The 12,376-nt window shown below is 41.2% G+C and overlaps 1 protein-coding gene across 4 annotated transcripts in view; it reads left to right on the forward strand.

Annotated features, from left to right (window-relative positions):
* CALCOCO2 (calcium binding and coiled-coil domain 2) overlaps nucleotides 1-12,376 on the forward strand; it is a 161,882-nt gene that overhangs the window by 96,697 nt on the left and 52,809 nt on the right. For all 4 annotated transcript variants that reach the window (XM_063458883.1, XM_063458886.1, XM_063458885.1 and 1 more), the window contains 2 exons: nucleotides 7,773-7,841; nucleotides 8,956-9,054. In XM_063458883.1, the coding sequence (XP_063314953.1) occupies nucleotides 7,773-7,841; nucleotides 8,956-9,054 (168 nt within the window). The remainder of the gene's footprint in view (nucleotides 1-7,772; nucleotides 7,842-8,955; nucleotides 9,055-12,376) is intronic.

A 12,376-nucleotide genomic window follows, 5' to 3' on the forward strand; every position in this document is an offset into this window, starting at 1 on the left:
AACCATTACCCTGATTTTAAAAAAAGCCCAACCTTGACCTTAATTCCCCATGCAACAACCACCCTATTTCACTACTACCGTTTGCCTCCAAGATTCTTGAGTGAGTTATGTACGCAGGATTAACCAACTTCATTGAATTCAACTGTATGCTTGACACACTTCAGTCTGGATTCCACACTGTGTTGAAATGGTCCTGACCAAAGTATCTAATGATTTAATCCTGCTAAATCCCGTGGTCACTACTCTCTTCTAATTCTGGTTTACCTTTTTGCTGCCTCTGACACTGTTAATCATCAACAACTTCTCATTGTCCACAATCTCAGTCTAGGAGACTCTGCTTTTTCCATGTTCTCCTCCTACTTCTGCGATCACTCTTTCAATTTTTCCTTTCTGGCTCCTCCTCTTGTCCTCAACCCCTCCCCAAAGTTCTGTCTCTGGTCCCCTGTTATCGATCTATACGGCCTCCCTTGGTAAACACACCAGCTCCTTTGGCTTTTATTATTACTTCTATGCAGATAACACACAAATCTATCTGTCCTCTCCTGAGCTCTTACAGTACTTCTTGACTTATGCCTCTGACTGCCTTTCTGCTATTTCTAACTGGATGACTGCTTACTTCCTTAAACTTAACCACTACAAAAGAGAATGTATCATCTTTCCTCTCTCAAGTGTTGCTACTCCCATGTCTGTCTGTCTCCAAGCCAATGGTACTACCATCAACTCTTCCTCACTGGCATGCTGCCTAGATATTCTCTTTGACTGCAACCTCTCATTCACTTTTCATGTCCTGTCAATGGCCAAATCCTGCTGCTTCCATTTAAAATAAAAACCATAGCTTGCATCTAGTCCTATCTTATGCCGTATGCAGCCAAGGCGCTAGTCCATTCCATTATCCTCTCTTGCCTTTATTACTGCAATCCACTTCTAATAGGTCTTACGCTTTCCCAGCTTGAACCATAACAGTCTATAATGAAGGCTGCAGTGAGGCTCATCTTTCTATCCGTCCGCACCTCCTATTTCTTCCCCCACTGTCAGACCTTACTGGCTACCCATAAGATATATGGCTCAATTTAAAATTCTGGTGCTTACTAATCTCTACATAACACTGCTCCTACCTATCCAGTCTATCCTCTGTTTGTACTCACACCTCTGACTCCCACATTCAAGACTTCTCTGGGACTATGCTGTTCATATGGAACTCCCTTCCCTTCTCCTTTGGACTCTTACCCAGTCTCCATTCCTTCAAAAATTCATTGAAAACTCCCTTCTTTAGGAAAGCATATCAGTTAAACTACTGACAACTTTCATTCCATGCACCTTGGTAATCCTCCTTCCTTCCTCTTCTGTAACTTAAAAACAAAGCTTTCATTGTAAACTATTCTACCAAACTGCTTTTCCCATGCTTGAAATACATCCAACCTTTACCTAACTCCCTGTAGACGGTAAGCTTCTTTGAGAAGGACCCTCCCTCAACACTCGTCTTTTCTGAGCGTCCAACTTGTCCTGTTGCAAATACTTGTCTGTTAGTCTACCCATTTTTTTTATAAATAATAATAATAATAATATATATACCTAGATATAGACAGGTAAAATGAGAGGGGGTGGAGGCTAAAGGGAAACACTCTTTGTGGGGTTAACCCACGAGACACTACCAAAGTAGTCAAAAAGGACAATATGCAGAAAACTGAGTGCCCCAGAACAATATAGAAAATAAAAAATAACTTTAATAGAATACACGTACAATTTAAAAAGCTGAGTGCATCAAGCATATATTATACAGCTTTAAAAATCACAGCGCTGAAAAAGTATATATATCTCTCTCAATCAAGCACATTCGCTGTGATGATGTGAATGACTACAATCAGCGCTGTTTGAGAGTAAAGATAAATATTGTGTTCACAATCAGTGAATAAATATAGTTAGGTAGAGATATAGGAATAAGTGTAGTCCCTAATACAGACATCACTAAAGCTGAAATCCAAGAGAAAGGAGTACATATTAGGTCAGCACTTGCAGCCCATGGTGTTTCAATATGGTAAATAATGAGATGCGTTGTAATGTCACTCATAAACTGTGAAGCCTAAAATGGCCACACATGAGGGACCACACATGGAGCTGATCACAATAGGGTGAAACTAAAAAATATATATATGCCTATATCTGAACCTACAAGCAACAAAATTAGTCTCTAAATATAATAAACATTTAGTAAGATAGTACAGAGGACCTGTTCAAAAGTTTTCAGTGTGCCTCTGGTTAGTCCCTGAAGATGTAGCAGAATGATGGATACATAGTGTATCTTATCATGCTGCACGAAAATGCAAAGCCCAAGTTGCTGGCGGAAAAGACACAGAGTATAGTGAACCTGTCAGTGAATTAAATAATAAAGAGTGGGGAGCTTGCCCCAAACGCCAGCTCGGTATATACGGCAGTGCAGAGGGAGATTCGGAGGAAATGTGGCAATAACTTATAAAGAGCCCACACGTATAGTAGATACACAGAATCTCCGTTAGCCCCTGACGCGCGCGTTTCGTCCAAAACTCATCAGAGGGGAGCCGATATGTGGAGGCTGTTTGACTATTTATCAGACAAGAGGTGTGCTGATAGGAGGATTCAGAAAACCCATTAATTCGAATTGGCCAATCACAAAGAAGAGAGATCAGTGACGTTGTAATTAACCCTATACCGTATAGTAAATAGAACCACGGAAATGGGTAATAACTGAAAAGAAAATTATGAACATCAAATAACTGACAGGGAGTGCAAGGTACCGGCATAAGTAAAGGGTGAGGGAAAGATTAGCTTAGTGGTTTGAGGAATGGTAATGAGAATTCTACACTGTAAAGCAAAATAACGAAAATTATGGATGCTAAGATAAATGTCCCTGCCAATCCTGTCCATCTAGAAAGGTAACACTTAAATGTTCTAATGTAAGTATAAAGGAAATGCCTAAGATAAGAACCTGCAGAGTGGGACTAACTAAAAAAAGAAAACATAATGATAATAACTATATACAAAAAGTAGGATAACGCCCTCCTCTACTTACAATAATGGCTATCCTACAGAGAGGCTAAAAGGATTGCCAATTAGTTCGAAATTGAACTAAACGATGTTTGAGAAAATAATCAGAAAAAGATGATCTACACTAATAAAAGCATAAAATAAAATTAAAAAATAAAAGTAAAAAATAATATTGGCACTGATTAACGCCCAAAGCGATATGGGATACGTGATCATATTAGTTCTATGAATGTATTACGAGTGTATAGCTCGTTAAATTCAAACAAGTATCAAAGGACAATGATCGTCCAGAAGGTTAATATATATATATTGCCCCAGGGTGGTTAGAATCTCAGACTTAGTTAGATGCCTGGAGATTTAGATATTTGATAATTATTATCGGAAAAATGTATGGTCAAACATTAGGTCATCATTAGGCAGTAAATTGGATTCAAGTGGTAAACTTAATAATAGCGGATAGCGATATGCTAACTGAATCTTACAGTTTATAAGAAACAAAGAGAGAAAGAAAGATGATCCAAATTGATCAAAAATTAAATAAAAATTTTTTTTTACTTTCCCACTGTTTCAAGATCATAACGATATAAAGTATAAGATATTAGTTTTATAAATTTGTTAGAATTATGTACCTAATTAAATATAGACAAGTATTAAAGGACAGATAGCTTCCAAGAGATATATATATTTTACACTAAAATGAATAAACTTGTAAAATCGGACTATAGTTAGATGCCTGGGAATTAGATGATAGACAGATAATATCGAAAGAAATGTGTTAGTCAATCACCAAGGCATTATGCTGACCGCGAATAACTTAATAATGACGGATAGTAATAAGCTAACATAGTCTATTGGTTTGATGAAAAAGGACAGCGGAGGGTAGAAAATAACCAAAAAATAGGAAGAAATGAAATGGGCCCTGCTATTGAAAGTTTATCCATAATTGGAATACAAATACGATACCAGTGCAGTCTAGTAGTTCAACAAATAAGAACAGGGAGAATAAAAGATACAAATAAAAATAAACATCAGTGAGAGTGAATAAAAGGGGTAAAGTTGAATTCCTCATTCAGACCTCCTGGAGCAAGGGTTTTAAATTCATAAATCCATCTGGACTCTTTTTGAAGGAGTATAAGATTAAAGTTGCCTTTTCTAGAGTTCAGAGTTACTTTTTCCAGAACTTGGAAAGAGAGATGGTTGGGGTTTCCATCATGAAAGTTTTGTACATGGTTTGCAACCGGAGTGCTCATGTTCAGGTTTTTAACCGAGTTCACATGTTGCAAAATCCGTCTCCTTAGTTCTTAATAGGTTTTTCCTATATACTGCATCCCACACGTGCAAGTAATGACATAAATGACACGTGTGGTGGTGCAGTTAATAAATTGGTTAATTTTAAATTATTCTGAAGTTCTGGTGCATTTGACAGTTTTAGACTGTTTGATGAAGGGACATGCCTTGCAGTGTCCATATTTGTGGACTCCCATGGGTGCAGTGGGTTAATTACAACGTCACTGATCTCTCTTCTTTGTGATTGGCCAATTCGAATTAATGGGTTTTCTGAATCCTCCTATCAGCACACCTCTTGTCTGATAAATAGTCAAACAGTCTCCACATATCGGCTCCCCTCTGATGAGTTTTGGACGAAACGCGCGCGTCAGGGGCTAACGGAGATTCTGTGTATCTACTATACGTGTGGGCTCTTTATAAGTTATTGCCACATTTCCTCCGAATCTCCCTCTGCACTGCCGTATATACCGAGCTGGCGTTTGGGGCAAGCTCCCCACTCTTTATTATTTAATTCACTGACAGGTTCACTATACTCTGTGTCTTTTCCGCCAGCAACTTGGGCTTTGCATTTTCGTGCAGCATGATAAGATACACTATGTATCCATCATTCTGCTACATCTTCAGGGGCTAACGGAGACTCTCTACATCACCTTTATGTGTGGGATCTTATTAGTTATCGCCACACTTCCTCCGTATCTCCCACTATACTGACGTTACATACCGAGCTGACGTTTGGGGCTAGCCCCCCTCTCTGTATTATACAGTCTACTAACAGGCTTACCATACTCTGTGTTTTTATGCCAGCCTTTCAGGCTGTGCATTTTTTTGCAACATGATAAGGTACTCCATGTATTCGTTATTTTGCAACATTATTGTTGCAACTTTTGACTAACCAGAGGCACACTGAAAACTTTTGAACAGGTCCTCTGTACTATCTTACTAAATGTTTATTATATTTAGAGACTAATTTTGTTGCTTGTAGGTTCAGATATAGGCATATATATTTTTTCATTTCACCCTATTGTGATCAGCTCCATGTGTGGTCCTTCGTGTGTGGCCATTTTAGGCTTCACAGTTTATGAGTGACATTACAACGCATCTCATTATTTACCATATTGAAACACCATGGGCTGCAAGTGCTGACCTAATATGTACTCCTTTCTCTTGGATTTCAGCTTTAGTGTTGTCTGTATTAGGGACTACACTTATTCCTATATCTCTACCTAACTATATTTATTCACTGATTGTGAACACAATATTTATCTTTACTCTCAAACAGCGCTGATTGTAGTCATTCACATCATCACAGCGAATGTGCTTGATTGAGAGAGATATATATACTTTTTCAGCGCTGTGATTTTTTTTTTTTTTTTTTTTTTTTTTTTTAATTCTTTATTTTTGATTGTGCAGATGTTTACAAGATATCCACGGACGCCACAACAGCGTATTACAAGCGTAATAAAAGATAAACAGTGGCATGATGAATCGCACATTTGTATATTTTGCATGCTTAACTAAACAGTTAGTTTGTAAGAGTAGGATAAAATAAAATAAAGATGTTAGATGCGTAACCTTGCTAGGTCATCTATGCTCAGTATTTGAGTAAAACAATAGTAGTGGCTCAAGATATGGGCACAGTAGTGTAGGCAATCGCAGACTATTATGTCGGTAACATGGAGCTTGAACCTATATAGGCTGGTTAAACCGACAGCGGGGTGAGTGAGATTAACATGAGTAACAAGTATATTATAGCCCTGCACATTGACATGTATGTAGTTATCTAGATTAGGCATAGAAATTTAAACTGGCCTACCCTGCCTTTTGTACAGTGTAGCTAGCTAGGTTCAGGCTTAGGCAATCATTTGAGGATCATTAGGATAAACATGTTAGGCTATGCTAGTATGCCTAGTAGTACTATTACCACTGGATGCCTCTGGTATTGGAAGTCAGTGAGGCTACAGCTGGCCTTTCCCTGCAGTAATGAGGCGATTTTATAATATATTAGAGTCCACGGCTGCAGGGGAGAGATGTTCTGTGTTGAGGTGTGCTCACCCTACACCTGTAGACAGAGCTCCAGCGACACCTGTGTGCTGTGTTCTGCTGGGCTGCAGTGCAGGACAGCTGCTGTTGTGCATCGTCTCTTGAGGATGTACGTCCTTGCCGACCTCAGCCGCGGAGTCTCCTGGGCTCCACTCCCCCAGTCGCCTTTCTCCCCAGGTTGCCTCTTTCCGGTGGCGTATTCTGCTCCCGCATGGGTCGCTTTTACCGGGATGCTGTGTGGATGTACGCCGGCAGAGCCGGAGGGTAGGCCCTGACAGCTTGGGCCCTCCATTGCTCCGCTTCACTGCTGGAGTTGTCTGCGCATCTGACCATGTTAGCCAGCGTGGAGGAGGTGAGAGGGTTTTTCCTTGGGCGGCACTCTGCACAGGTAAGCGTGCTCGTTGAGCGATGTGAGCTGGGCTATTCGGGTCACCCTGGGGGGTTCCCCTGTCATCCGGTGATAAGATTATCTTGTCCCTCTTGTGCTGGGGTCGGTGGTGCAGCGAGGTCCGCTGCGGTGGTGAGGTCTTCCTTGTGGTTGCGACCCGCTGAGCCTCTTTTCGGGTTGAAGGCAATTTCTTGGCAGGGAGGCTTCTTGGCTGTTGTGAGGCAAGTGGCTGTGTTCTGGCCTCCAGCTTGCGCCAGAATTTGGCGAATATTGCGTCAAGCCTTTGTAGGGTTCCATGCTGTGGATCTTTATGATCAGGATTGATCGTGGCATCCGCCATGTCGGGTGTTGCGCTGAGTTGTTGGCGTGTATGTGTTGCCTTACTCTGTGCTCCCATGTGGTGTGGACCGCGATCACCCCCGACGGTCCAGGGGGGGGAGTAACGGGGCTCTTGCTTGTCATGTGTCGGCATCTTGCGGCCCCGGCCCGGGAGATCGGCCGCCTCTCCCGCCCGGTTGGCATTAGGCCTCATGTTGCAGTTAACGCTGTCTGCAGGCTTCAGATGGGTCAAAGACCACAGTATCGGTTCCTTTCCCAGTCGTGGGTCAGGTAAGTCGATTTTTGTCGTCAGTTTCAGGCTTTTTAGGGCTAAAATCAGCATTAGTTGCCCTGTTTCCAGAGGAGCTCTGTTGAGGCACGTCTGTCCTCCATGCTAGTTAGGCCCCGCCCCCCAGCGCTGTGATTTTTAAAGCTGTATATATTTGTGCTTGGTGCACTCAGCTTTTTTAATTTTACGTGTATTCTATTAGATATAGACAGGTGTTTCAGTTTTATTTACTGTATTTAGACCTAATGTTTGCCTTCTGCTTGCACGTTACCATGCAGTTACAAATACCTGCAGATTTCTTACAAATACAAAAATGCACAGTATTTGGCAATATTTAAGGTTTGTCTTATACAATGTATATTACCAAAATTGTATTTATGATTCTACATTAAATATAATACTGTCACTGATGTTATTTATGTATAAAAGGTGGAAAGTCAAAATATGAAACGCTTACAGAAGGAAAATAAAAATCTGCAGAATGACGTGGAAGAACAGGTAAGAATGCTCAATACGTGGACTATGAAATAATTTGGAATTCTTTATTGTCAAGTGAACTCCCATTTATTATGTGTGTAACGATACGGCCCAGGTGTCTCTGCTATGGAATGTATAACAGTTCAGGCAAATTATCGTCCAGGGTTTCTTTTGCTAACCTGTATAGCTAATCGCTATTCTAAGACCCAGTACTTTGAGTCGTGAATGCACCGACAATACATGATAGATATGACTGATAGCTTCCGGTCCCCATAGGGTATTCTATCTGTCTAGTCCACTGGCTATTCTCTATGAGTCGTGGTCGACAAACAGCAATATACCTGGATGCTTCAAGAGACACACAAGCTCCTTGTCGGTACATGAACACACTTTATTCGGGTTCATAGACAAGAATATATAGCAGTTCTCAGAATTACACAGAAACAACAGTGACCAATCCGGGACATTAGAGGACCAGGGAAAAATTAAATCAATTAGAACATGGTAAATATCAAACAGTAGAGAGCCTAATTCAAAATTCAATTACAGGTACACCAGACAACACCAAACAACTGATGTGCTTAACAGAAGACATCAGATAAAAGTAATTCTATACAGAGAGGGAAACAATGAATCCAATTAACAGACCCCACTCTGTGTCACTAATTGTGCACTGTAGGGGGCAAATCATCAACCATTGTCCCTGACCCATTTACTGTGACACAATGTAATCCTGTAGAGTCTGCGTTACCTCTGCTTTGTATATAAAGCAATGTACCAAAATACCAGAGAATTGCAGTATGCTATGATATTTTTTTTTTATTGGACTAACATAATATTTAAAAGACAAGATTTCGAGAGATTTCCTCTCTTCCTCAGGTCGAAAGATTGTCTTTGAAATGTTTGTCCAATAAAAAGGTATCATTGCATACTGCAATACTCTGGTATTTTTACATCTTGTCTACTGGACTAATGCGGCTAATCCAATCTACACTAAAGCAGTGTACAAAGACATGGTTATGGTCCCTGGTATCTTTGGAAAAACAAGGGACAACACAGGCCTGACATTATGACAGACCAGTAACAGAACCATATCTTGTCACAATGTGACATTGTTTTCATCTACTTCCTGCAGAAAGCTATAACCTTAGAGGCAACAGAAAAGTTGAACAAACAGCTAAAGTCAACTGAAAAGAAAATGTCAGAGCTACAAATCGACCTTCATCAACAGAAGGTAACATTGTGCATACTTGTTTATCTGTACGGCTACAGAGCTTATGAAGAACAGCTATGGTTGCCATCATACCCACATAACAATAAGCTACTGTTAATGGCAAACACCTTGTGAAGGTATGCTTTTGTCAAGTGCACGGTTTGTCAGCCTGTGTTTTGTGCTTTTTACTGTCGTGACAAGAAGCTACTTCAGTACCACTTTTAAATCAATAGCTAACTGCATATCAGTTACTTTATATCAGTCCTTTAGGTATGTTAAACAGAAAAATGGTCATAGACTATGCTTCGACTGGACTCATTTGTTGGCAATGGCCCATCATATGACTGGATGACAGGCTCAAAAACTCACAGAACACAAAAAGTTTCCCCCAAGTTCATCGTGTGCTCGAGTGAATGACCTGAATGAGTTTGACTTCTGTCTTTTTGTTACTTTTTTGTATACAAATCTTAAACTCTCTTTACTCCTCACTCCAATGTTGATGTTTATGGATTGCTGAATCCTCACAAACTAGCTGCTATAAAACAAAAAATAAACACGAGATTACATATGTGGAACGTCTCTCCATTTGTCCAGTTAAGCATAAACTTATTTTCTTATTTCTTTTGGATTTGATGAATAACCAACAGACTGCAGAGGTCCATACTCATAGATTTCTACATTTTCTTGCTCGTATGTTGGTCTTGGCTTCTTTTTGTCAGCTTAAGCAGTCTCTATTTTCCAGCCGATAAGATGTTTGTTGGTTTGTTGTCAATGATACTAAACATTGTTTATTGAATCTTATTATGCAATATCATTTCTATAACTTTGTAAAACGTACAATTTGTCAAACACTGTAATAATATACAAATTGGAAAAAACATTATAAATATATTGTTATGACAAGAAAGATTTGAAAAAAATATATAATTTTATTAGGTTATAATTACATTATAGTATGGTTGAAATGTGTGACAAAATGCCTTTTGTCACTGGATTTTTTTTTTTTAATTCTTTATTTTTGTTGTGCGGGTGGTTATAGAGCATTGTCATGTGCCACAATAGCATTCATTTACATAAAGATACATATAGGTTAAACAGTGGCATGATAAACTTGCACAATTTTTTTTTTTTGTAAAACATGCTAAACTAGGCAGTTTTGTTTAAACGATAGCAATCTATTTGATAAACGAATGTGTTTGCGTTAACCTGACAGCGTTGGGTCTCAGCGTTGCACATAAAAAAAGAGAACAGTGACCTAGTATAAACATTTGTGTCATTCTGCGGTGTTGTGTTATGATGATTATTGTATTAGATAATGACTTATGCGTTTCAAAAGGTTGTCTAGTTTTAATATTTGCATTAGCAGTGTGTGTTTGAGTGAGACATGTGTAGGCATGGTAGGCAAATGCAAGATTGGCGGTGCTTTATGTACTGGATTAGGTAAGATTTGACATTGACTGCGTTTCTAAAGTATTGTGTGTCAGGGTAAGGCTTTTCGAGCTAGCAGGTTGAAGCTTGAGCTAGTCTGGCTAGTCCTGGGTAGGCAGGAGCTGAACTACTATGCGTAATATGTTAAGCGTTAAATGGTAGGAACACAGCTCTAACATTTTAGTAATAGAATGACAACTTTAACCTTCATAATATTTTTGTTGCACTGGTGCCGCTGGGTTATTAGTAGCCTAGGTTAGAGTCCCCGTCTGGAGACTTATCTTGGCCGGCAACCAGCACCCAAAGTTATTAAGTCAGCCGATTCCCTGGCTGGGCCTCCTTTTACCTTGTGCATAATGTCCACTCCAGCATGGCAGTTCTTGTGGTGTGGCTTTGAGGGACCACTTGCCGTGCGGGTGAGACTATTATGCCTGTGTCCCCCTATTACATTACATGCTGAATGTGGCTGGAACGTGGTGTGATAATAAGCAATTGTGTAGCTATATTTTAAGTAGCATTCAAACAGTGCATATCGCCGCAGTATAGTCTGGTGCGGTGTTAGCAGAATTCGCATGGGTCGGAGTCCGGCTTCAAGTGGTGGCCTTGGCATAAGGGTCCGAGGGTCGCCCCCAGGGAATAAACTCTGGGGCGTTCGCTGCATTTTCTTCCGAGTGTGCTTGTGCGGCGTTAGTGTTAGCGAGTCTGCGGGTAGGTTAAGTAGGCCCAATGTCCCAACTGCTTCCTGCATATCGCGCACAACATGTTTGGATTCCCCTTTGTCGATGTGGATGGTGCGGCTGAGTCCCCAGCGGTACCTGATTTGGTGGAGCCGTAGTAAAGCTGTGTATGCGTGCATGGATCTTCTCCACGCTAGTGTCCTTCCTGAAAGGTCAGCGTAAAAGGAGAGGGTCATCCCTTCGTAGGGGAAAGTGGCAAGTTTTCTTGTGGCTTCTAGAACCGCTCTTTTGTCTCTGGCGGATTGGAACTGAACTATTAAGTCCCCTGGAGCGGCAGGCGGGGCCTTCGCTGGCTTCGGTATGCGGAACAGACCCTCCAGGGTGATTGCTTTTGCTGCTTTAGGGGTCAGTAGCTCAGTGAGGAGTCGCCTGACAAAGTGTGGAAGTTCTTCCTCTGGTATTGAGTCGGCGACTCCTCTGAGCTTTAGATTATTTCTGCGGTTCTTGTCTTCCTGTGCAGAAATTTGTTGTTCGTGCTGCCAGGATTTTTGCTGCAGCTGCTGAACCGCTGCTTGGAGGTCTGCGATCTGGGTGGTGTGGTCAGCGGAGGAGGCCTCTACCGCTCCCAGCCTCACTGTTATGAGCTTTTTTGTTTTTGCGGGTCTCAGGCATACTCCTGAGGAGTTTGATTTGGGTGTGTGAGCCCTTAAGTCCCGTTTGTCAGACTTTCTGGCCCGGAGGTCTGCGGCCATGCGACCGTCCGCTTCAAACGCTTAGCTCCGCCTCCCTGTCACTGGATTTTTATGTGACCAACTGCCCTTTCCCCTGGCTTTTGGAGGAGCCTGATTGCCAGCCTCCTGCCTCATGACTATGGCCCTGGGGTGTATGGCCCTTTAAAAACTATATGTGGGCATATTGGGACTTTTAAAAGACTGTTTCCATGGGAGAATGTGCCTCTCCCCCTCCCTCTTTAATACCTATGCCATTGTTCTCCAGCAGGGCGTTGTCCCAGGGACACTGCCAGACCAGTTTAAACTGGCTGCTTTGTTCCTCCACAATCTCTCATCAGCCCTTGCTAAACTTTAACCCCATGGCGATTTGACTGTGTTCGTGGTATCTGAGCGCTGTTTGGATATATTGAGCGCTCAGATCCAAGCTATCTGGGGATAGGTTGAATTTGGGGGTTCTGTTCAGTATGATAGGAATTATGTATTTTTGCGGTTGTTGTGAATAGATAT

This window comes from Pelobates fuscus, chromosome 6 (assembly GCF_036172605.1).
Source record: "Pelobates fuscus isolate aPelFus1 chromosome 6, aPelFus1.pri, whole genome shotgun sequence".
NCBI classification, from domain to species: Eukaryota; Metazoa; Chordata; class Amphibia; order Anura; family Pelobatidae; genus Pelobates; species Pelobates fuscus.